We start from the raw sequence: 27,479 nt of genomic DNA on the forward strand, positions 1-27,479 counted from the left end.
TGTTGTGCTACAACTCCTATCATCCACAGCTTATAAACAGTGGGAGTTATAGTCCAACAATCTGGAGGGAATCAGGTTGGAGAAGGTTGATCTAAGTTATATTTTGTTCTTCTTTCAAGGAATTTAGAGCAGTTTAACCCGGCATATTGCTGTGCACTTACAGGACTTATAACTTTGGAATGCCCTGTAATGTTAATGGATGGAGGGCATCAGCTCAACACTCATATTTAGGTGTAACTGCTTTCCAAAAGCTTATGGCATTATGCCTGCAGTCATAGAAAGCAGGGTATTAGACTAACAGTGACTATTGTTAACTGTTAACTACAATGCAAGATGCGCTACTCTCATCTATAGCTATTTTTTTGCTTTTCACCATCCTTTTCTGCTTAGTTCCTCTACTTAATGATGGCAGCGAAAAATGCTGTCCCCTTGACCTCATAGGAACTGTTTGCATGTGTTTGTGTAAGGGTTTTAGTTTCCGGCAGAAAGACGCAAACTGTAAAACCACAGTGGTTCCCTGTTGAGCTTTATGTATGTAGCCACTGCTTAAATCAGGATATGTGTGCTGCCATGCTAATATACTGTGGAGTTATTAGTACTCTTTCATTCCATCTTATAAATGATTTCTATTTATTAGAGCCTTTTTTATTTTAAGGTGTAGAGATGAGGTTGAAAAGGAATGTGTGTATCTCCTCTGATTCTGGGCTGATTCCCTTGCATATTTTGTTCTTGTAACATATTTGTTGCTTAACCATAGCTGGCCTTTCTCCTCCTTCCTAGCTAACAGAAATCATTAGTAGATCTGGCCCACGGTCTTCACAATGAAAAATGTTGCAATTGTTAACAAAGACTATGTTGTCTTGCCAGTTCTTTAACTTTTCAGCACCCCATGTGAATTCTGTGAAATAGTTGTGAGGAAAGTGAGGAAGGAAAATGTTTATTTTCAGCATTATTTGGCAGAGAACAGCTTCTGGACACAAGGGGGCTTGCCAAGTCACAAACGGAGTAACAGAAAAAAATCCCTTTCTTTAAGTCTTGAAAGAAAAATCTATATAACCTTCAGCAACAGCATGATCATAGTTTCTAAACACATATTTATATATAAAGGATCTTAACAAGATGACTCAAGTCTTCAGGAGTGCAAACACATCAGAAGGCTACGAGCTGATTCAGTATCCAAGGCTATTCTGGGTGGGATGTTTCGCAGGAAACCTGCTAGGCTGACACATGCAATTCTGCATGCGGAACTGCCTAGCTTGCCATGGTGCTGTTCCCCCACATGAAGTAGTCCATACACGTGCAGGTTACTGTCCATGGTCTGGGTTAGGACCAATGTCTTGATCATCGGTTTAGCGGCATTTTCTACTTTTCTGTCTTTTATGTGATGGTGATGATCATGGAAGCATGTAAAACAAAATGCACTGGCCGAGAAGCAGATCAGTGCAAGCAGCTGCTCATAAATGCATGGGGTTTTACTAGATCCCCATTCAGATTGCAGCCCTGTAGGTCCCTACTCCCAAGGATGAAGATCGCTCTGGAGCAAGGTATGATGAGATGCTGTAGGAAATAATTTTTGCCCCTTTCCCTGTGCATGAGTTGAAGAATTGGTGGACGTGACATCATAAACTATTTCAGTGAAAACCAGCTTCTGACAATGCTTTCAGGATTTAAATACATAAATAATTAGCTGTTGTTAAGACTTACGATACTCAAGGACAAGATGAACAAATAAAGCAGCTTTGTATTTTCATTGTAAGGACTAATTGGGTAGGTTAAGTGTCCCAGCATCTAATCATATAATGCCAGGCTTTGTTAGCTTCCCTTGGGAACTCTGTTGCAGGATATACATTTAATACACAAGGATATGAAATACTCTCTGGTGCACTCGAGAGCAGTGTTCCCTTGCCTGGTGCCCCCCAGTGGCTTTGCACTCTGACTCTTATGATCCTTTTCATTGGTCATGCTAGAGAAAGCTGATAGGAACTGAAGCCCAAAATAACTGGAGAGCACCAGTTTGGGAAAGGCTGCTATTCATTGCCTTCCATGCATTGCTATATTATAATTGTGAATTCCTAATCCAGTTCACTCTTCTGCTGGAAACACCAACACACATGCCTTGAGCCAACCTCCCCTAATCTTGCGCCTTCCAGATGTAATACACTGTCATTCCCAGCCAGTGTGGTCATCCCAGCCAGCATGGTTGGAGTCCCAAAACATCTGGAGTGGGGAAGGCTGGTTTAAATAATTACTTAAGAACAAACGCAAGTGATTCTGTTGACTTTCACAAATGATCTGAGGCTGTTTGTCTAAAGGATACATTTGTTTGTCTACAGATCATGGTCAAGAATAGGAAAGCCATTCTGGGAACTGTGCAGCAGAACACTTTTAAACCGTTTGTAGTGCTAATACATTAGACTTGCTAAGATGTAGCTTGGTAGAGTACAAAAACATTTATAGAAACCATTTCCTGGGTTGTATCTTCTATCATCATCATCATCATCATCATCATCATCATCATCATCAGTTTTGTTGCAATGTGTTCACCAGAATGATTCTAGCATCACCAAGAAATTAAATTTAGAGTACAGCTAAGCAAATTAAGTGGTGGGGTATATGGATAGAAGGCCCAACTCTTACCCATTAGGTTCTGTAGGACAATACAGAAAGTGACTGACCCCTTTAATAAATTTATTAAATTTCAGTAAAACGGATTTTGGCACAGCTATTAGAAACCAATTTTAATAGCATACTGACAAAGTCAAAAAGTGTAATGGGAGAATTAAAATCTCCATTTGGGGGCATATCAAAATGCCTGGAACAGACAATCCCATTCACAGTTCCTCACTTTACCTGCCCAGTAAGCCTGTCAGAAGCATCTCCATAACAAAAATCTAAGGACAAATGTGTGATGCTGGTTCAGGAATCAGGAGCCAAACCCATGAACGGCTAATGCAGATTACTGTTTCCACTCTGCTAGCACAATAGGAGAAAAGTGGTTTGCATGAATTTTCTTTCCACTTGCCCTCAACAGTCCTAATGAAGATCCATCTTTTCAGCAAGGAAACAACCATTTTTTCAGGACTGCAGGGGAGAAAATTTGGCAGCAGGAGGGAGGTCAGAGCACACTTGGGGGCTACTGTTACAGGCTTGAGGTTGTGTACCCCCGATTTAGCTTTTTGATGGATTTTCAGAAGTACACATGACACGGTTGAGATGCTCGTGGGTGTATGTTTGGCAGACCAAGGGATGAACAGATGAAAGTAGTGGATGGACTGGCAGCTGTGATTCCACTTCCCCTTCCCCTCTCCACCAGTGCATAGCAGTTATTCAGTGCTGTTCCCCAGGTTTTGAAACATCCTTTTCATTCTTTGAATTCATCCTTTGAAACAAATAGGTGATTTTTCAGTTCTTTCTTAAACCTGTAACGTCAAGATGATTTTTGTGGTAGTGAGAAACATCTTTTTTTGTAAAGCATTTTGAGGTTCCTGGAAAATGTGCAATCAACACAGAAATCTAAACTTAATGTAAAGCCTTACGTGAAAATTGGGAACTTGCACATATCCCCAGTATGCATGTTTAAGTTACTCCCAGAATGCAAGTATCCCTTTACAGATGTGCCCATTCCCTTTAGCATGTATTGATATCTACCTCTGGTAGGTTACAACATTGCTCAACTACAACAGAGTCCAGATTTTGGCTGTGGGTAGCTTGAGGTTTAGTGTTATCACACCAAATGTACACAGACAATTGCACAATTAAGAAGTAACAGTTCCAATTGCATGCTGCTACTTTCTGGTGGTATTTGACTTTACATCACATTCCTTGAAATTGGTACTTCCACTGTGTACTTGTATGTGCTGCAGAGAATGTTTCCTAGGACAGACCTTAGAGAATATTAAATGCACTCTACAAGGTGTGTCGCCTTAGGAACAACGCATTTAAGTATTTCTGGTGCTTCAGAAAACTGAAATGGTATTTCTTCGTGGTCGGGGGTTGTTCATAGCTGTAAGGCAGCATCTAGTCAGAATTGCTCACTTCCACTAAGCAATAGCAGATACTCTAAGCATACTGTTGGTGCTTGAAGGAGAATATAGGGTGTTACCTCTTTTTCCAGATTTCATAAACTCACAAGCATTCCCTTGGGCCTACAAATCTGTTCAGAATGGTTAACACATGTCACTACAAGAGAGTCCTACAAAATACAAGACAAAATCTAGGTGCTCACATATGTTCTAGATTGGAATAGTCGAATGCATGGCCTGTGGGCCACATGTGTCCCCCAGGGCCTCACTCTGTGGTCCTCTGGCTGCTCAGAGCCTTCCCATCCCCGCACCAGTCAGGATCTCAGTGATGGCAGAGGGATGATTGCATCAAGCTCTCCTGAGGCTGCTGGCTTAAATCAGCTCAGCTCAGGAAGCGAGTGGGTTGAACTGGTGGCCTTGCGAGAGCTCACCTGAGCATGCTCCGTGCTGCTCCGTCTGGTGAGCACAAAGGCACTCAAGAGCTGATGGGGCCTGCTGGAGAGAGTTCAATGGCTCATCAAGTACAAGATGCTCAGGGCACCAATTCCAAGAAGGAAGGAGGGGCAGGAGGGTCACATGGGAGGGTTTCTGGGTGGGAGAAACAGGGAAGAAGGGGAAGGGCTACCCCAGAAGAGCAGAGATCACAGGCCCACAAAGCACTCTTTTTCATTTATTTTAAAATTAATTCTCCCTCATTTAATGGTTAGTTAAATATATTAATTGTGCATATTAAATTAAACATAATATAAACATTTTAATTTACAATATGTCAAAGGCCTCATGTGGCCCTTCAGGTATGAAAAGTTGGGCCACCCTGTTCTAGGTCATTTTATTTATATATTCTACTAAAATTTGAGGATGTGCTTCCTTGTTTGTATATTGCAACATGAAAAGCAGTTTTGCTTCCAGTATTGTTCCTTTCAGCTTTACATTGTTAGGTATATAAGTATACATGTGATACCTTAAGTGATCCTGGAACTTTAAATTGCATTAGATAGTCAAAAGGCTTCCTTGATGAGCTAGGCCGTTTTAGTGGCACAATCTGATTCTTATGGTTTTAACTCCAGATTGTAGTTCTTTATCTCTTTCATTTTTCTCTACTTTACAGTATTGGATGGAGAGTAATATATAACTATTCTAAATAAACACAAAATAAATTCCGTACATACCCTGTCATAAATCATCCCTGTCATAAATTTACATATATTTACAAATATGTAAATCTATGTATGTAAAAAAATAAATCAGGTTATTTCGTAGGACCAAAAGCCCATGTTTAACAATCTTTCTTTTTTTGGAGAATTTTTGGATTAGTCCCTCCCTTTTTGGGAACCTTTAAAATACAATTGTTCTCTGTTTAGTAGCTAGCATTTCAATGGTTCACAAAGAGGCAACCTTGATTCAGTTATTTAATTTCTTAACAGGATGATTATAGAGTTAGTATAAGCTTTGGAAGTCATGTGGGGTTGTGATGCTGTATGATGTCACTATACTATACTATACTATACTATACTATACGGGCAGTTCAGGTTTTTAGGTGAGTGATTTTGATCTTGTCCTGGATGGGGTAGCACTCCCTTTAAAGGACAGGGTCCGCAGCTTGGGGGCACTCCTTGATCCGGAGCTGTCACTGGGAACCCAGGCGGCGGCAGTGTCAAGGAGTGCTTTCCTACAGCTTTGGCTGGTCCATCAGCTATGTCCTTACTTGGATGAGCACTGCCTAGCAACATTGATACATGCTCTGGTAACCTCCTGGTTGGATTATTGTAACATGCTCTATGTGGGGCTGCCCTTGAAAACAGTCTGGATACTTCAGCTGGTACAGAATAGAGCTGCCAGGCTGCTGACGGGGACTGGCCGTTATTCTCATATAATGCCGGTTCTCTACCAGCGCCACTGGCTTCCAGTTGAAGTCCGAACCCAATTCAAGGTGCTGGTTTTGACCTATAAAACCCTAAATGGCTTGGGACCAGGATACTTGAAGGAACATCTCCTTCCTTATATTCCCTTAAGCCCCTTAAGATCTGTGGGAGAGGCCTTCCTCCAGAAGTCCTCCTTGAAGGAGGCAAAAAGGGCATCTACTCGGAGTAGGGCCTTCTCTGCGGTGGTGCCCTGACTGTGGAATGCGCTCCCCAGAGAGGTTCGCCTGGTGCTGAGCCTATATTCTTTTCGGTGCCAGGTTAAAACCTTTTTTATTTAAATACCATTTTAATTAGAGTTTTTAGATTTTTAAACTTAACAGTCACATTTTATTTTATTTTATTTACTTTATTATTTTATCCATTGTTGTTTATTTTTTTCATGATTGTGATTTATTCTCTTTTGTTTATTATTGGTTTAATGTTATCCTGTTAGTAATGATTGCATTTATCATGATCTATTTATTGCTATTTATTGTATTATGGATCATATTTTTATTGTTTTGATTTTATACTCTGTAAGCCGTCATGAGACATTTGTGAAAAGATGGGATAAAATTTATCATCATCATCATCATTCTGTGATGTGCTGCATGGTAAAATTAAAGGAAGACCACCTCAGTTATTAGAAAAAAATAGAGTAATGCAGCCTAATCTGAAACACAAATTATTCCACAAATCCTAAAATGAAAAACATGGGAGCTTAGGGATAAGCCCTGCAATGCAGCCTCATCCCAGGGGTCTGTGATTTAAAGGTATATAAGGGAATGGTTTACAGATTGCATTTTCCCATACTCTTTGAGGGTACAAATGTTAAACTTGTCTAAACCTTTCTGTAGAGAGTAACTGAACATAAATTTGAAAAACTTGTTGCAAGAACTAATATAAGAAATAATTTATCTTGTCCTATAACTGAGTTATTTGAATGTTGTCTCAATTTGAATATGAGCTGGTGACAGAACTTGTAAACAAATAACAAAACTAAATGCTTTTGCATACAATCGGAAAAGTGCTTCCCATTTATACTTGGTACAATATTCCTTTACATTTTGATCAAATACTAGTTGCAGAATATGCTGAGCTGAACGTTTTCCAAGTAAACTTTTAGAGATGTTGCCGTCAGAATAAGCTTGTGCAAAAAAAATCTATTTTTGTCTTTGAAAAAGACAATTGCCAAATGTTTCAGGCATATATGTAAGAATACATTTTCACTTTAGAGCATTAATCTGCAGCTCTATCTTTCCTTCTTATTTTTGTGGGTGGAGTAAACCTCTCTTTTTCCTTAGCCAAGATGGGAACTAGATGTTACGAGAGCAGCATTTTTGTGTCTCCTTTCCCTGATTGCATCTAGTAATTCAAAGTGAGTTGCACATTAGGGACATTACCTAGGTGGCAGACAGAGGACAACATGTCTATTTCCTCCCTGATACTGCATTCAAAAGTTCCTGCTCAGTGTTCTGTCTGGGAGTGGCTTAGCAGTAGAGGCAGGATACTCCACTGATGCTGATCCGGCAAAAAAGCCCCCTCCCCGCCCCAGTGCTCTGCAAAAGTTGCCTGGTGATCCTCTGGAATAGGACAGGATGTGACTAATTGGACTGTTGGAGATGTTGCCTTACTCTGACTGTCAGGAGCTTTCCTGGGTCCTGGGCAAAAGGAAGCCTTTTCCAGCCCTGCTGCCTCAGATGAACCTGCAATCCTCTGCAAATCAAACCTTCTGCCATAGAGCTTTGGCTCTGCTCCTGCCACCATTGCTTCTAGTTTCGACCTTAAGTCTTGAAGAACAAATCATATTACCTTTTCCTTAAGATTATTTTGAACAGCAGTCACTTTTTTTCTGCATATACTGTTTTCCTGTTTCTTAGGAGTAAGCAGAATAATAAAAAGTTCCCCACACATTTCCCAAGGGAATACTGCTTTCGAAGTTGGCATTGCAAATGAGCATTTTTTCTCCTTAAGTATACATTTCTTCCTCTGTGGTTGCAAACAAATTATATAGCTTCTCCATGTAGAAGTACAGCCTGACCACTTTCCCCCCGTGGCATTTAAAATCTTTTCTTTATATAATGCGAGTTATTTTAATTAAACCTAGTAGCCATTGAGACATCTGTAAATATCAGTTTGAGATGCCCCTTAAATTCATTATTTTCTCAATTGGCATAATACTCATTTCCAAAACAAACTTTGATGTGAACCTAGATAAAAGTTGCATTTCAGGTCATTATCAAGGCAGAAGAAAACAGAAAACTTTTCACATGAGCATGGTCTAAAAAAAACTTCTAGAATTCTAAAATGTTGTTTATATTTTTTTTTCTAGACAAACTGCAATAAATAGAAAGCCAAACTAAAAGAGCACTTCATTGATCTCTCTAGAACTTTGCTGATTTTACCTTTCTGTTATTGGTCCAACTATGTTGTTAAATGATGCATTGCCCATATCCTCCATTCTTCATTGCATGGAAAGATTTCTCATCAACTAAATGACCATGATTTCATATAAAATGCCTTTGGATTGTATTAACATCTGAGCTCAGATGCATGACAGCGTAAGAAAAAATGTCCTTTGGGATTTTGAGAGAGTGAAATCTCCCCTTTTAGTATTTTTCTTCAACATATGCCACACAGTTAGAAGTGATTACTCTGACTCCTTGGAGAGGAGGAAGTAAGGTGTGTGCATATTTAAGTTTAAATGCTATGAAGGTGTATTTTGCAGTGGAGAAAAGCATTTAAAAATACTTCTATTTAAATAGCCAGTTTAACTTGGAATATTACTTATTACAATTAATTTAATTTTTAATTTAATAAAACATTTTTATCCTGTCTTTCACTAAACATCGCAAGATGGCTTACAGAATTAACGAGACACTGGTTTTGTTTTTTTTCACTGTGACTGATTCCTCCTCTTCTTCCCACTGCAGCTTGGAATTCTGATGTGGTACATTTAAGGTAGGCTCCCCCTCTGTAGGCATGACCTCTAACTAACATTTTCTGTTCCTCAGCCCTCATTGCCAACTTTCAAGTCTCAGTCCTCAGAGTGTAACGTCTGTCTCTTCCTAACAGTTTAAACATTTGGATTAGTAGGAGAAACTACTCATTGCATTATAGGTTTAAAGCAGATTTTTCATTTATACTTCTCATACTTCCTGAACAAAAATACATATTCGTTGCTTCATAAAAATGTGTTTCTTGCAATGTTTTAATAATAACTTTTATTTTAATCAATTATATATTTAATAATTATATATTAAACCTGTTTCATCAAAACATTTGTTTTACAGTGGCTCACAGATTGTGTGTGTGTGTGGGGAAGGTCAGATAAACCAATAGATTACACTAGTAAAACAAAAGCAATAAGGCGTAAAAAAGCATCAAAGCTTTGAAATTTAGAGCAGAACATTTAAAGCAGTTAATCAAGCCTTAATTCCAAAACAGTAACCAATGTAAGAATGGTAAACTAAGAATTAAAGAGCCTGGGTGAATAGAACCATTTTACCTGCTAGCTAAACTGATAGGTACACATCATGTGCCTGGACCAGTTTAGGGTATTCCAAAGATGAGATGCCAGTACAGAGAAAGTTGACTCATTCTTCAATCACTGCCTTCTTAAACTCTGCAGTTAGAGGTACCCAAAGAAGTGCTTTCCCTGGCAAAGTCAGGATATAGGCAGCTTTGTACAGGAGCAGGCAATTATAAGATACCCTGTACCAAACTGTATAGTATGCTGTATGTATAGTATGCATGCATGCATGCATGCATGCATGAGCATTCTGAATTGTGCACAGAAATGTATGGAAGTCAGTGAAGCTCTTAGAACCCAGTGACTATGACATTTCCAGCAACTCTTCAATGGCTGCCCCACATACAGTGTGTTACAGTAACTATAATAGTTCTGTCCAGAAGGGATTAAGGCTAGGTGTGAAGTCTAAACAGGCAGGTGTCTTGGATGTCCAAAGAAAGGGCCAGAGGATTTGATGCCTCACCAAACTGCTCCTTCTATCCTCCCAGAGTCAGTGCACCAGCTATGACCAATCTCTCTAAGTTAAACTGGTAACTGTTTTATATGCCTTCCTTAACCTTCCAGTTAAATTACTGTATTGCATGGCAGACAGAACTGCCTTTGAAGACTATTTAAAACATCACCTGCTAGACAGTTGACTACTTCAGCGTAAGGACTGTGGAGACAAATTATGTGCAGTGGTTTGGTCTCCCTAAAATTTAGAGTTTAAATACAAAGTTCTATAATTATCCTTTGTAAGGGATGTATATCAAAGTGCTAACCCATTCCATCAACGTGTTACCAACAAAATGGAGATCATTAAGCAAGATATGGCTAGTGCTCTGTATTTGATGATCCTTGTCAGAGTTGCTGTTCTGATTCATTGTGATTTCCCCCACTGGGAGGAAGTGAAAATCCAAGCAAAGTGGAGGCCAGTAAGCTCTGGAGTTCTTTGGGTCCTGTGCCAAGGTCAGGACCCTGGACAAGGACTGGGCGTTTTCCACTACTGAGAGGGAAGGACAAGTCTCAGTATTGACCTGAAGCTACTGCCACAGATTGCAACACTAGGCTGGGTAGGCAGGGCTAAAGCATCGCTTCCTGAGTGCTGCATCTTGTGAATTAAAGGGCTGGTGCCTTTTTTATGCAGCCCTTGGCTTCTAGGCAGTGGTTGCAGGGGCTCAGGTTGCAAGGACTTCTTTGGAAGAAACTCCTTGGGTCTTCCTTGAAACTCTGGGAAATTCAAGGTGCAGTCATTTGAGTCCGCTGTCATTCGTAACTCCTTGTGGTTAAGGGGCTGGTGAGGGGCAGACTCTAGTACTGGCTAATCTATTTAGGAAGGACTGGGAGGTGGAGCCATCTTGGTCCTGTGCGCATAATTTGGCAATGGCTTATTTCACTGGTTCCCAACTGATTATATGCTCCGCTCCCGTATAAAATATGTGATTTATGTTCATACCCCCTATCAAAGTAATATCACATTTGAAAAAGAGGTCACATTTCTAATTTTTGAACCTCAAGTTGAACCACATATAATCCTGTAGGTGAACAAATTGAACTTAAAAAAATAAGCTTTTAACTCAGTGCATAACATTCAAATATAAATTGAGCAACTGTAAAAACAACTGTAAACGGTTAAATCTATCCCAATTGTGAACATAAAATTCAGTGACTTCTTTGTTTCAGCTTCTCATTCATGAATTTGTCAAAACGTGGTACTTTTTTGCTGATTGTTATCTGCAAGTCTGGAGTTCCTAGATTTTGTCTTGATTGACAAAAGAGAATGAAATCCAAATGCAAACAAAATAATAATAAATAATTTTATTATTGAGATAACCTTTGGCACAAAATGTTGTGAATCACCAATTTTGGCAAACTGCAGTGCAGCCTTCTGCTTTGTCACGCTCCCTGAAATGCCATCTCACACCACCTGGGGGTGCGGGCACCCCAGGTTGGGAACCCCTGGCTTATTTGTTATCTTCAGTAAAAGCCATAAAATAAAAGTCATTATTATTGGGCAGAAAAGTGTTTATTTAACTAACGGGAATGGTCAAACTTTTTCTTAGGAAAAGTTACAGACATTCTAACTTTTACAACAGAGCAATGTACAAAGTACAGATAGTTGGATGACATCAAATATTGGTAAAATATCACCCAGATGGGTTCATAGATTATCCTGGTAAGATAATGATATCATTTCACTGTGAAGTGAATCATAGTGCCTGTAAATATACGGAAGACAATAAATGATTTATAGTGTCATTATTGATACTGAAATCCTGTTTCCCCATTTTAAAACTCTCTCTGCTTGATACTACCACAGCAATCCTATAATGCCTATTTACAGCAAAGTCTGACAGGGTTAGTGGGTATAGGATTGCAGCCTTGGTCAGGTATATGACAGAAAATGGTGAATTCAGTGCCTGGTTTGTATAACATGACAATGCAACATGGGTAACTAGCCATAGAAAGTTGTCACTGTCTGAATTCAGACGGCTTGTTTCAGGGTGGCTTGGTTTTGGGCAACAAGCCAGCCTGATAACGCATGGCTTGGTCTAGAGGTTATTCAACACAGAGTGAGTTGATGTGTTGTCCAAACCTGGGAAATGAAATTGTACTGTAGGTTGCAGGAATCAACTAGTGAGCTGCTCAGCTGGAGAGCAAAAAACTGGCTATTCTTTGTGATTTCACCCATCTACATGCCGGTGACAGCCCTTCCCTCCATGCTCAGGCAGCGCTTTGGAAGGATGGTCTTTATTTTGCCATCTTCTTTTTGGACCCAGTTTGTTATTTTACTGTTTTGTTGGTCTTGCACAGGTTTGCAGGAGCATGGCTATCTGTTTAATATGACCAACGTTCCTTGGTAAACTTCCATGTCTCTTTCACTGCAAAAGGGAGTAGTGAAATGCAATACGAAGCAGACTGACAAAGCAATGCTGCATATAGGCAAATTTGCGAGCAGTTGCCAGAAACCAATTCTCTAGCTATCACTTGAAAAATAGTGGGGAAGGAGGAAGAGCTGCAAAAAGGGGAGGGCCAGGACCTTCTCTTGTGATCCTCTTGGTTTTAAGAGCAGAAGCAACAATTCTCAGTGTCCTCCAATTTTTCAGTACTTCCCTGAATCTTCAGCTACTTCAGAAAGAGGAGATGCCAACTACCTCCATTTTTGGGGTCTCCTTTCCAAAGCTTTAACTGCTGTGATTCCTGATCTTCCTTGGGGGAATTGTCATAGGATTCAGGTGGACCTTTCAGCATCCCCTTTTGTTTTAGCTGGGCTTGCATAGTAATGGTACAGGACTGAGCCTGAACATTGGGTAGAGTGTCTAAGGATTACTAACAAGAAATATAATCAGGAAACAGGCCTGTCCTCTCTATGTACATACCTTAGCTGTCTCTCCTAAATTCTTGAACATAAAACCCAAAATATAATACTTTTTCTGAGAATACTGAACAACTGCATTTACATTGATTGTGAATAGTTGTCTGTGAGAATGCAGTCTAATGGAAGGAATTGGGCGTTTTTCTTATAGTACTTATTCGGGATTTTATGTTTTTCCTAAATATGCTATATAGATAGGTCAACATAGCAAAAATCTACTTTAACTGAAAATTCTAATATTTTGAAAAGCTAGATGAACACACTTTACTATTGAAAAGAAGAAAAAGGAAAAAAAAACTTTCTTTGTCAGCACATTCAAATGTCTAGAAAATCTCAAAGTATTCCTCTATATCTGGGCCAATATTTTGGATGTTCTTTGGGAAAAAAGCTTTGAAATTAAATAACTGCTTCAGAAGGCTTTATTTAATTCATGGCCTAATTGTGTTCTCTTCATAGAGTTGTTATTAATTCAGTCTTGTTACTTAATGCTTATATTAAATTAATCTAATCTAAGTTAGGGCTCTGCCATAATATTTCCCAAATGTGAAGCAGCATCTATTACATGAGACTAATCTTCATGCAGCAAAATACAAAACTTGTATATAAGGTTACACAGCATCAAACTTTTGGTGTGTTTAAATAAAATGTTTTAGTGTATATTGGATGGAAGGGATGAAGGAAAATGGGCATGAAAAAATAAAGCCTTAAACTATGTATCAGTGCTGTTTTGACCATTCAAAGAACTATCATTTAAAGTACTGTACCATACTGTTCTGTTGTGCTACTTTTATATCTTGTTTTTGAAAGATTCCAAACTCTATGCTAGATACGTTTACAGAGCAGCAATATTAGCTGGCTGCTCCATTTTCTTCAATGAAAAAAGCAGTTTAATAGTCTACACAAAGTATGAGTACTTGATGCAAAGGTAACACTGTTATATAAGGACTCTGTGAACACCAGGGTTTGGCTGTCTCTGCTTTAAAGTCAGTTTTGCAATGGCAGAAATGTTTCTATTATGCCAGTTGGTTATTTGGCACTCTGCTGGTCCACTGAGTGTGGAAACATGTGAAATGATGTGTGAAGAGGGACATGTGGTTCATTGGTTGATAACACCATAGAGTCACCAGAGGCTTCCTGGCTGAGCCAGTCTTTCTGTGGCTTTCTTTGCTGCATTTTCTAGGCTATCTTGATATACTGGGGGCATTTCTATAAAGTGGTAAGTCAGTGAGGCTGGCTAGTGCCTCCCTTTCCCTCACAACTTTTTCACAGAACAGCTCTTGCTTAGGCTGGCAAAGTCCTTCAGAAGGAGAAGTCTTTGGTTCTGTACACAGTTTACAATAGGAAAGAAGTAAAAGTCAAAAGGATTGTATGCATGCAAAATAAACCTACTGCACAGATGAAAAATTTGTCAGCTTTTAAATACAGGGTGTTAGTTGCAATCTTTTATGTATGAAGGATTTTCAGATTTTCACCTGCATTGATTTTTCCACAGCTCAATTCCGATATAATGCCAAACCACAGTCTGGCCATTGGAAGCATTCTGTGAGCTCATTAATGCATTTCATCTTTTCTCCCACTATTCTCCCTCTACTCTCCAGTTTTGCTAACCATGATTTACCATGATGTTCAAATAGATAATCCATGGATAATGTCTTGTCTCTCAGTCACTGTTTTAAGTATGGTTGCATACCTTTATTTGGAGATTAGTACCAACCATAGTTTGCCAAAGTGATCATCATGGCAAACTTGGTTTATCAAAAATCAGGCAATAGAAAAAGAAATTACTTGGCGAGGAGGAGATGATGCTAAGATCAACTCTGTATTCATAAGTTGCAGTGCAAGCAACAATAAGAAGTCAAGCAGTATGCCCTATATCTGGATTTCTAGGTGATTTGTCAATGTATATGTCACACTGTTATCCCAAGGCTTCTTCTTGTTTGTCCACTGAATTATTTATTACAATGGAACAGGGATCTAGATGGTGAATATGGGGTGGGAATGGCTTCCTTTGTATTGGCATTAACATATTAATTCGTAGTATACAGTAAACAACCATAAATCACTAATATGTCAGTGGGCATAATGTTTGCCTTAGGGGGATATTATGAGGCTTAATTAATTAATGTTTGTAAAGTGTTCTGGGATCCTCTGCTCCAAAGCACTTTAGAAGGAGGAGAATTGAAGTAACATTCTGCTCATCTATTTTAACTTCATCACATAGGCAGCTCCATCCAGTAGAATAATGCAAGTTCCAGTGTGGAAGATGTGGAAGATCTCTAATAAGCTACATACAGACATGGAGCCTTAGGAAACAAACAACTGGAGAAAGATGATTATTCCAGGCAAAGTGGATATCTTAGTGATGTAAGCCGCCCCGAGGCTTCGGCGAATGGGGCGGCATAAAAATGTTTTAATAAATAAATAAATAAATAAAATATCTCCTACTTGTAACTCCAAATGGATGGTTGACAGCAACAGAAATCAGATGTTATACAGATGGTTCTTTTAGTTCTATTTTTCTCCTTTCCTTCCTCTAGTGCTGTTTCAAATTGCAGAATGCATATGTGGTAGGGTGAAGAGCCAAAATAGGCTTCTTGATTCAGCATCTGGTAGATATCCAAGCATCTTTCAGCCTGTGGACTCTTCCAGACCAAGTACAGCCTTTCCACTGGAAAGGAGCATCCACACAATCGAAACACTATTTTTGATTCATTGTGGAGGTTTTGACTTTCAACCCTCTTTTTGCCAGGTGCAATCATTAGCTCAAATGTAAATTGCAGCTGAGAAATTAATACTGACACTTGAAGGGACAGCAATGAAGGAACTGGAGAAGATTGAGTAAGGAAACTAAGACCAAGATCATCCACACTATTGTACTCCTGATCACCATGAGTGTGAAAATTGGACAGTGAAGAAAACTGATAGGAAGAATATTCTGAACAGGTTAGAAGAGGTCATTGTTTCATCCATCCTAATAACCACATGGTAGCCACTCCAACCATGTCTTGGCACACTCTGCCTTTTGTCATGTCGCACATTTCTCCATCCCCCTCAAATGTCCTCACAATGGAGCAGGGACAAGACAGGCATCTTGATCTCCAGACTCTCTATCTCATGGCAAAGCAGATAGTGAGACACATCCATTTTTAAAGAGATTCGGGAACCATGATAGCCTCACATAGATTTTTCTACCCATCGGTCTTTGATGCAGAGGAGAAAGTCTTTTCTGTATTTGTTGTTAATGCAGGCCAACAGCTAGAGTCTTGCAGTCTTTCAGTAGTGCTTGACTTTCTTCTCTCTCTGTCTCTCTCTCTCTCATAGTTGAGGGCTGGTGCTCTCCTCTCACTGTGTGTGCTTGGTGACAATCTCTGTTAAGTATACCAAACTCAAGACAAGGGCTTCTCTCTCTACTCATCCCCAGGTGCCAACACTTCTTCTAGGGCCTAGCCAACATCTTGTCTGCCATGGCTCCCGTCACAAAATGGAGCTTGCTGGGCATTCGTACACAGCTAACAGACAAGCCCTTGAGTCCACAGCTACAGGTGGCCTTGGCCTACTTACTCTGAAAGCACCCTTTCTAAGGCTATCAGCTCAGAACATAGAGTAGGTAGTTCTGGGTTCCCTGGCATGACCAGCCATGCCTGGTATTCCATAGAGATAATGTGATCCTATGACCAGACATTTCCTTCCTCTCAAAGGTGGTTTTCCAGTTTCATTTGTCTTAGGGTGTAGTTGTACCCATGTTTCTCCTCTCAACCGCCCTCCCTCCCTGGTGGAGGTAAATTTTTATTCATTAAATGTTACGAGGGCCTTCTCCTTCTCCTTGTAGCATATAGCTTCATTCAAGGTCTGTCTTCATTTATTTGTGTTACTCTGGATCACAGAAAGGGTGCCCTGTATTCCCACATTAATTTTCAAAACCTGTCTTCTTGACAATAACACTTAGGAGCCAAGTAAGTTAGTAGGCAGTATCCATGATCAAGGAATTGCATCATCCAGTGCTTTCCTTTGGGGATCCTGCTTCTACTTAGGAATATATGAAGAATCCAATAGGATTTAGCTCCCCAGATTCTTGTTTGCCAGTCCCATGTTGGTTCTGACTTACACGTACAATGATGCAAGCTGAGCCAGTTTGTGGACTTCCATCTCTAAAATGGACCATGATTTGCACATTACAAACAACCCGCAAGAAATTAGTTGTTGACCTTCATTAAGTACTACTGATGCCAAGGCCCATCCAGATGCAGCGTTTGGATAAGTGGTCCTCTTTCCATCTTTAGCATGACATCTTCCTTATTCTGGTGAATCATGCTTATCAGTTGCCCATGTGTATGAGTTCCAGAGACCACGAAGAAGAGGGAAAGTTTATTTGTAATTGTAATTCTTTGAGTGGTCACCTGTGAACTTACACAACCAGTGCAGCTCTTAATTAGTTCTTCAGCTGCAACAGATCGAATAGGAGATGGGAGCCTTGGCCTGGGGCTCCTGCCTAAAGCTTTTGTGGAACTCTAAACTGTTCTCAGTGACTGTACTGTGCAGGTACATCATTCATATGTTTGCATTGGCAAATGACCACTCAGAGAACTACAGTTAAAGTAGTTATTTAACTACAGTTAAATAACCTCTCCTTGTAAGGTTGGCATACTCCTCCTCCAGTTATTGTTCCCAAAATTGTAGGATATAGTGTTGTTTTGTAACACTTGCTGAACAAGACTGGAAATCAAAGTGAGCTTAGAGGAGCTTTCTTATCACTAATCAGATTTCACTGGCTGCAAACATAGTGTGTAACAAAGAAAGAGGACTTGCAGCAGGTGTTAATGTGGAAAAGCACTGAACATTATAGTAACACCTGTGGCTTTTTTGTACTTTAGGCCAAGACAGCGGTCACCTCTTTTTATAATTAATTGTATAATTACAGCAAAGAAGCATTATTCTGTAGACTGGGAAGTGGGGTGACCTGTGTCCCTCCAGATGGTTTAGCTCACAATGCCTTTCCTTTTGCTATACTGGCTAGGGCTGATGATGAGGATAGGCCAAACCATCTGAGGGCCTACAAGTTGCTCACTGATGTTGTATACCCTTGACAAATTAGGTCGTTTCTAATAAAGAATGTCATGCTTTACATATTTCTCCCAATGCTATATAAAGGACCTATTCACACAGCCATCTCAAATTCTGAAAGCGCTGCAGTTGTCTTGTTATAATTTGTAGCATACTCTTCAGTAGAACAGACCATATTACCTCCTTAACATGGTAGTTTTATGATTGGCTTGCAGATCTTTCTCATTGCACAGCTCAAAATAATCTACTTGTCACAATCAGGTATGAAAACACAGGAGGATTCTCAGTGATGAGAATTTCAAATAAATTGGTTGACTGTTTGTGAAAGATTGTGTATTGCTTTCTTTACTCCAGAATATGGGATGGTGCTGAACACTTTCAAGTGGCACTACAGTGTTAGGGGTGATAGAAAGCCCGTTCTTTCACCTACATGTAAGGATGTGGGTTATCTGCAATATTCTGAACTTGAAACACTTTCCAGAATGTTGTTTCTGATGCAGATTGTCAGTTTGCATCAGAAAAAACACTGATGTCCTTGAGTGTGATCTAATTTAGAATGTTCATTTTACATTTATTTAACAAGCAACAACGCCCAAAAAGTGCCCCATGTTACTTTTTTGACCTAATAAGCTACAAATAGTTGATTAGAAATGTTTGAAGAAAATGTTAAAACACATGTAATTTTATATAGATTGCTGTTCTAAGAATGTAAAGACTATTGTGTGTACTTTTCTTATATTGTTTACATTCAAGGGAAGAAAGGTTACTGAAAACTATTGACATATTAATACATTTTAGCAACCCAAAGAACTGTGCATATACTGGCTGGCACTAATTTATAGCTTAAAAATGATTTGGTTAGAGTGTAGGACTGGGGACCTGGGAGATCCCAGTTGGCCATGAAGCTTTGGGCTACTGTCAGCCTAACCTAACCCAATCTCTACTTTGGGTTTTTCAGAAGAGGAAAATGGTGGGATATAAATTCAATAAAATATTAATAGCTTGCATCCATTCATTGTTTCGAAATGGAAAGTTTTCTGTGAATAAATTAAACACTGGAAAAAAACCCAGAAAATGTTCTGTTTTGAAAAAAAATGTTCTCCTCGTGTGTATGTGGATAAGGCCTTGGAAGTGCCTCCTTTAAGGAAAACAGCCTTTATGTTGGCAAGGGAAATACATATGAAATGCCAGCCCTGAAGACATACGGTACTGTGAATGAGCTTTGTATGTTACTGTGCAGGATCAGAGTCTAAGCACTATTTATACTGCAGCATATTCAGCACCAGATTGTGAAACCTTAATACTGAAACAGTAGCATGATTTTAATGTTTTTGTTCTCTTTATGCCCTGTTTTAAGCATTTGATGTCAAGCAATAGACGTTTTTCTTTGGGAGCCTTTCCAAAAGAGTTTTGACCATCAAATACCAAGCAGTCTACTCCAGAAAATTAACTAAAATGCCTGTTAATTTGACTTGTGTCACAATGGAATGCATTGAACTAAATCCAAATCGGGTTCATCTCAATTTTATTGTTTGTGTAATGTCATAAATAGCAAGCTTTTGTTTCAGTTTTGCTCAGAGTTATCATTTTAATGATCTCTTCTTACAATCTCAGGGTTGGTCATCATAACTGGGATGCTTTCAGCCTTTCCTGGTAGTGGTACAAACTTGATTGGATCCTGTTGCATGGAATAAGGGGAGTTGCTGCCTCCAGTTCAGATAAGTCTGCCTCTGATTAGCAGAGGCAGGAAGCAAAACTGGTCTCGGGGCACCAGAAATCAACCATGCTTACAAACAAGATTTTTTTTATTTTAGTTTGTGCCCCCCCGCCCAAAATTCAGGATGCCTTTAGGTGAACCACTTTCCTCCCTCCTGCCTTTCCAAATCCAAGAGCTGTATAACTTTAGAGACCTTTTATTTTTTTCTTTGTGTACTCCCCTGGTATTCTGTAGGGCGCTTCATATCACCCCAAGCAGCTCTTCTGTTGGTTTGTGATCTTCAGCATATTGGTTTCCATTCCTGCTTGGGAATACATGTGAAAAAAGATGTGTTTGCATCTGCTTGATTTAAGATTCTGGCAATAAGTACCAGCTGAAAAACACGTTTGTTTGTACACTGTCTTTTTTTCCTACCTCTGATTTAGAGAGGCCTGAGTGAACTTTGAGGTATGGGGAAGCATAAATGGACACAGTCCCAGTTTTCCTTCCCTTGCCATTTATATGCAAAACTTACCAATTCCCATTCTGGATGCTTTAGGCAATTCACTGAGTCATAGTTGTGTTGAGCTGATAGTTTCTAAGTCACAGGTACTTTCATAGGTTGTAAATATTTTTTGGTGTAATTACAATCACTCTTCAAGATCCCAGTGAAAAACAGGATACCACAGTGAAACAATTAGCAGGTTAATGGAGGCTGTTTATCAGAAGGATCATCAATGCTGTTGAATATTCTTACTTAGTCTGGGCTATTTTTGCATGTAGCTGTGGCATTACATACAATTAAGAAAATGTTTCTCCGATGGTCCAGGAGTTCATTCAGTCACAAGTCACATGGACTGCCTCCTATGCAAGACTTTGCTGTGATTGCGAAGGTGCAGCAACAGAAAAGCAAGGCTGTCTTGCAATGGTGGTTTCACATGTAGTGTACCTCATATCTGGGAATAAACCAACCAAGAAATATTTGTACATAAGTTCCACCCTAAGTGGGAGATAATTGTGTGCTGATTTCAATAATCTTTATAGGACTCTAACTAGTGCCATTACCAGTGAGGACTTGAGCCATGGGAAAGAAGCTCAGCATCTCCAGGTCATGCTTGGAAAGACTCCTCTTGGACCTCCTGGAGAGCCACTGCTGCCCACTGTAGACAATATATTCCTATATTCTTTTTTGGTTCAAAATCAAATTTATATTTTCTGAAAAGATTTGTAGGCTGTGAAATTATGTTTGCTTCTAGACTGAGGCTTGCTTAACTTTATACTCTCTGGACTTAACAGGGTAGGAGAGATGGGTGGGGCAGGGGTATGTCTGCAACGAAGTATCAGAATAACATATCAGTGTTATAGTTCCTGAACAAATGATCAGATGACATATTAAATGTGGAATATATTTTCATTTGTTGATTGCTTTGTTTTTTTTCAGGTATAATCAAACTTGGAAAGTGGAACCCCCTTCCACTCAGTTATGTGACAGACGCGCCCGATGCAACAGTAGCCGACATGTTACAAGATGTCTATCATGTTGTGACATTGAAAATTCAATTACAAAGGTGGGTATTTCTGAACATCTGCCCTCCTCTAGTCTCTGAGCTGCTCTGTCGATCACAGCATTACTACTGAGATTAGCACATCCTGTCTTCATTAATTTCTGAGCTTTTGTTGAAATGGAAAGAAAAAAAATACAGGAAGAGTGCTTCACCTGGCAGCTCTTCTTGGCCAATATTCTCTTTCAACATGATGCTGGAGCATAGACAAGGGCAGTCGTTAAGCTCTTTAGAAGAGAATTTTCCACAACCCCCAATTTAATAGTTCCTCAAGGCCTGATTAAATGGTTAACTTGGTATATTTGAAAAATAAACACCTTTTCTGTTTCAAGAACCAAGCCAGAAATCAGACCTACGGTTTGGATTCTATCACCATAGTCCATCTGTTGCCTTTTGATGCGCAGTGGCTTGTTTCATCACACAGTACACGATATGATAAGCAATTGCTCCTGTTTAGGCTGCAGCCTTGCATTTTGTGACTCATGTCTTAAATCCTGTTGGGTTCAGATTTGTAGCTGGAAGAGATGGCTACACCACAGGAAGTAAAATTCATATTAAGAACTTAAAAGACCCAGGCAGGGCACTCTAAGCTGTGTCTGATTTCTCAAAGCACTCTAGCTCTTGCATTTAAAGAGGAGCTATCTTTGCAGGTGATGCTTTCCATCTGCTTATTCTCCTGTTCTCTGTTTTCACAGTTGTTCAAAGCTGGAAGACTTGCCAGCAGAGCAGTGGAACCATGCCACAGTCCGCAATGCCTTAAAGGAGTTGCTCAAAGAGATGAATCAGAGCACATTAGCCAAAGAATGCCCTCTTTCCCAGGTCAGTGGCAGAGGCACACAGCTCAATGAAATTCCAGAGTTCTAATAGAATGTATATACACTAATTTTGGGAAAAAGTGACCTCTTGAAAAGGGAATGGGTACAGTTGCAGGGACCATGAGGGCAAGTCCATAAGCAGGTGTGGTGGAAGGGTGGCAAGAGAATAAGCTGAAAGGATAATTGCTTTTCCCAGTGTTGTTTGGAAGCCATCCCAAGATTGGAGTTGAGACAGGTTTTGTCTTCCACCTTTCTTCCTATTTGCTGTGTTGTGGGCACATGCTGCCAGCATTGGCTGAAGCTATATTTAGCCCACATCGTGTTCAACTGTACAAGCTAGAAGATCTCCAAACAGGAGTGCATTTCTTGCAAGTATCACAAAATCAATGACACGTTGCAGCATTTACCTATTAAAATCAAACCCCAAATATCTTGTCACTAAAACATCACATTCTGATTTGCCAAGTTTAATTACATTCCAGTTTTTATTGTGAACAGTACGTATATGGGGCAGTACTTATAGGAAAGTAACTTAAGAGCTTCTTTTGTTTTGAGATTTTGGATCTTTCCTCCTTGAATGTAGTAAAAAAAAATGTACAGACGACGCTCTCCTTTAAAGCTGCAACCTTTTTGAGGTGGTCTTTGGTGGTATAGTTCAATCAGGGATGGTGCTGGAGCTTGAAGGGTGTTAGTGGTTTGGGACTACTTAGGCCAGTGCTTCTCAAATGATGGGTGTGTTCACATCATGCTCTAAGCCACCTTGTGAATAAATCACAATGGGTTGTTTGTTTGAAGAACAGCCTATGGACTATCTAACAAATGAGCAGGTTACCAGGAAGTGTTCCGCCTTTTCTCTCCTCCCCCCACTTCCCTCAGTCCTCCAGCTTCCCTCAGCATGTGTCCTAGGGTCCTTTGTGGCAGAACGTGTCCTGGTTTCCCCTCCTTACTCCTACTACCACTCCTTTTTGTTAGCTGTCCCCACTTTTTTGAGCTTAGAAAAGCAAGGTTGGGATTATTTCTTCTGCACCTGAAAATCGCACAACTGCATTCATGTTTTTCCCTTTATTAATATTTTATTGGTCATGCTCAAATATGAACTTATGCCTGTTTGTTACAAGTAGTCTTGTCTTGGCAATTTTCCTGTCTATTTCAGCTTAAGGAGTAGCTAAATGGTGTATGCAATGGATTGAGAAGGAGAGGCTGTGTATAGGCTCATTATTAGGGTCCATAGTTGTGAGGGTCCATTTGCCAAGTTGTCAGTGGAAAGGCACTGGTAAAAGGAGAAAAAAGCAGCAGAGGAAGGTCTACCAAAAGGTGGTGGAGTGGAGGAACAATATATCCCCTTTAGCAATATAATCTTCTCACTTTTATGTGTGGAAGTAACTGTTCTTAGTGTTTTCCACCTTTTCAGTGTTTCCCCATTTATCTTGCTTTTCTGGAAAAGGTAGATATTGGCTCCTTTGTTTTTTGTGGCTTCTTTTTGGAGGGATTAACTTCTGCAGTTACTGCTGTTCCCTGACCATTCTTTTAAAAATCAAAGTAAGAATCATGTGAACTTATAATGGATGGGAAGTGAATGTAGAGGAACTTGGTGTGCCTGCAGTAACTGCTCTGAAAAGGAGCTGTGAGAAGGGGGAGACTGGTGTGCTGCAACCCACTGTGGTTGAAATAAGCCATGTTGGGCTGTGGTGATTGTGCAAATAGCCCCATGTGTGTTCTTTTTTATATTATCCATTAACGAGCGGGAAAAAACTGGAAGGACGCTTAAAGTTGCACAGACAGTGCAAGTGTCTTGAAGTAGACATGATTTTATTGTGTTCAAATATTCGCTATAGCTGTTAATGCAATACCCTGATATTTTAAGAATATCTAGCTACAAGAAATCTTCAGCCATTTTAGGTGCAACTTTATTGAAACTATGCACCGAAGAGCACATTTTTTGAAGAATAGAAACAGATGTTAAGATTGGTATGTTGAACATGGTATTTTCATGGTGAAGATTCTGAAGGGAACTGAATATTTTATCTGGAGACCTGCATTAATTCTTATATTCAAATTCTCACTTCCCTTGATAACTTCATAAAGATTATCAAAGCACATTGCTCATCCAATAAAATACTCCAAAGCAGCAGACTATTTGTATTAGCAAGTGGTAAAACTGTCCTTTGCATCTGAATCGGTCTCATTCAGACAAAGGAGGTATATACATACTTTGTTCTATTTGCAATCAAAATTTCCTGCATTGTTAGTGTTTTGCTCTCCATTTGAGGGTTTGATCGCAGCCAAAAATGCCTTCTAAAATGTATTGGAATCCATGTGAAAATTACTAGCTAGCTAAAGATTGTTCAGATACATCAGAAACTATAAGCAGTATTTTAAAATGTTCACCATTTCATGGACTTGACTGCAGCAAGGATTGCCATATTCCCTTATTTTGAGAAATGCCCTTTATTTGAAAAGCTAGTCTTCCATTCAAGGAAATGTGTAGCCTATTGCTGTCAATGGGTATTCCTTATTATCACACCACCATTGAATATAATCGTGCTTAGTGAATGCCACAGTTAGAGGATCCAGCATTCCTTATATTTAAAACCTTGATTGGATGAGCCCCTCCAGGAAAATTGTGGCCAAACCTTTGGAGAAGAACTGCAGTCCTGTGGGAGAGCATATGCTTTATGTACAAAGGTCCTGGCTTCAGGCCTTGTCATCTTTCTGTATGCCTGGAAAGACTGAAACCTTGGACAGGTGCTGCCAGTAGACAATGGTGAGCTAGATGGAGTCGACTCAGGATAAGGGGGCTTCCTGTTCTCCTGATTCATCTCCCCAAGTAGGCTTCTTTTATTTTCTACAGTACAGAAGGGTGCTGTTTACAGGAATTTGGGGGGTTATTTTCTTGAAAGATACACTTGATACCCTTCTGACAAGCTGTTGTGTAAGCTCATTGTGTCTCTGTGCGCAGAGCATCCCAGTGCAAAGCACACCCAGTGGCCCTTGCAATATACAGGCTTCTCGCTCACTCTCCAGCCATCAAAATGTTATAACTTTGCTGCTGTAGAAGAATAAGAGGTCACTCTATTTATGTGTAGTTCTTATAAGCATTCTTGAACTAATTTTGTTAGTGGTGGGTTTCCCTATGATTCTTTGAGGTACTCTTTGAAAAGAAATATTATCATATAATAATATATGACATTACAACGGAGATTTCCACTTTGCTTTTTATGGTTTTGCTGAGCTTAGTTTTGTAACATTTGGATTTATTGTGATATACAGCATAAACTTGATGGAAGCATTTCTATGCTTCAGACTGTATCCTCCATCACTTTCCAGTTGAGTTCATGCCCTGTCACCATTATATAGCATTGTGTTTGTTGATGGTCAGTGAGAGACTTCTAGTTGTGCTTCCAGAAGGATGGTGTTGTACCCAGGGTATGTAACTGTCTCTTGTGAAGTGCTTGGGAATCCATTACCTAGAAGTCTATGCACATGCTCATAAGCACACTTTCATTCACAGTTGTTCTTAGAACTGAGTATTTGCAACCCATCCCATGTCTAGTGATTGCTTCATAGGAATCCTGAGTTAGAAACATAGAAACATGATGAGTCAGAAGGGGTCTCCTGAGCCATCTAGTCTGACCCCCAGTTCGTGACATTCCTGCTATGTGCATGTCCAGTCTAACCTTGAACACCTTCCCCCATGGGGATTCAACCACCTTCCTTGGAAGTCCATTCCAGACCCTAGGGGTTCTAACTGTCAGGAAGTACTTCCTGGCATCTAACTTGAACCTTGGATCCCTGAGCTCTGCTTCATTGGAATGTGTCCTGCCTTCCTCCGCGGGGGAAAACAGGCCTTGATCCACCTCCACATGATACCCCCTCATGTACCTCTATGTCACCAACAGATCCCCTCAGAGATCTTCTCTTCTCCAGGCTGAAAAGATGCGGTCCCCTCAGTCTTACCTCATATGGCTTCCTTGCAAACCAGCCACCATCCTTGTGCCCCTACAATGCACTGACTCCAACCTGACTATATCCTTCCTGTAATGTGGAGCCCAGAACTGAATACAATTACTCTAGTTGCGGGCACACCAGAGTCTTACAGAGAGGCAGTAATACCTCTCTCGAACTCCAGTGTGGAAATTGCTTTGGAAAATAGATAAAACGACTGAAAAGTGATAGCAGATTTATACCAGGATTTAGATTGAAATATGATGTATTTGCATTTCCTGTCTCTTATTTCAATACAAGTTACCTGTTTTATGACCTAGAAAATTCTTGTATTCCATTTTGCCCATCATGGCATTCCTTTTTCAGTATTTCATTGAGAAGACAGCCATGCTTTTATTACATGTAGATTAACCTCTCTGTGGTGTATTGAAACCATTTGAGCATCCAGTGGTTCATTAGAAGACTTGCTCCCATCTATTCTTTTCTATTAATATCCTCTTACAATGTGGATAAATGTCAAGAACATAGGAACATCTCTCTGCATTCATGGAGAAGATGCCACACCTCCTGCATTTGTCATGGAATTCGTTGCAACAGAGGGTAATGGCCCTAAACATGTTTGCTTAAAAACGAGTGGCAGATTAGTCAGAGGCATAAAGATTACTTTGGAGCTTAGTAAAAGAATTAAAATAATGCAGAAATAGAAGGGATCTTTTCTCCACTAGAATCAGTTAGTTTAATGTTGGCTTTAAACATAAGGCAAGACTACAGCCTTGTATAGGCCACATCATTCTACCACAGGCCTGATTTTATTAGGTGTATCTGGTCATCTGCACCTTTCCTATTTTTCAAATCTTGCTGGAGGTTTCTTTTTCCTCTGTGTCTATGTGCTAAAGACTATGCTTAAGAATATCTGCTATCATTAGGAATAAATAAGTGGGATGTGCTTGTTTGACAACCTGATAGCTTGTCCAATAATTATATTCTTTTTAAAACCCATAGATATTCTTTTAAAAAACCTATCAGATAAATGTAAAATTACCCACCAAAAACAGAGTGGCTGATAAGTTCATGATGAAACTTGCACATAAGCCTTCTCTCAGGTAGTTCACTCTGACTGAAGCACACACATCTTGCATATATGAATGGGATTTTTGACAAGCAAGAGAGGTGAATGGGGGAAAGAAGAAGCAAGTAGGATACCAGCAGCCATTCAACCCTCACACATCATCTGTGAAATCTGAATAAGCCTGTAGGGATGTGTTTCTTTTGAGTCATGTTTCTGTGAATATTGACTCATGGCAATCCAGGGCGCTATTGTGGTTACACTAGTTCTTAGATGTTTTGATGTTGATATGGTTGATCAACTCGAGATTGAATCAATGTCAGATCAGCACAAATCATAGCAAAGACACAGTGAAGCGTACATATGCCCCATACTGAGGCACAAAGCATATGTTCTAAAAGGTTAACGTATATAAAGACAGTAGCAATGGCTTTCTTTTTGTTTCACAGTTTTAGATTCTGCCCCACCCCCACCCTTCTTTGTTTTGGCTCATGTAATGCAAAAATTGGGATGTTTTAGATAAG

The 27,479-nt window shown here is 39.7% G+C and overlaps 1 protein-coding gene across 1 annotated transcript in view; it reads left to right on the top strand.

Moving 5' to 3' along the window:
- The window catches only part of SATB2 (SATB homeobox 2), a 148,212-nt gene that overhangs the window by 38,411 nt on the left and 82,322 nt on the right, over positions 1-27,479 (top strand). The window contains exons 4-5 of the mRNA XM_044432003.1: positions 21,009-21,135; positions 21,825-21,948. Of these exons, the coding sequence (XP_044287938.1) occupies positions 21,009-21,135; positions 21,825-21,948 (251 nt within the window). The remainder of the gene's footprint in view (positions 1-21,008; positions 21,136-21,824; positions 21,949-27,479) is intronic.

Source organism: Varanus komodoensis, unplaced genomic scaffold (assembly GCF_004798865.1).
Source record: "Varanus komodoensis strain SLA01 unplaced genomic scaffold, ASM479886v1 scaffold23, whole genome shotgun sequence".
Classification (NCBI taxonomy): Eukaryota; Metazoa; Chordata; class Lepidosauria; order Squamata; family Varanidae; genus Varanus; species Varanus komodoensis.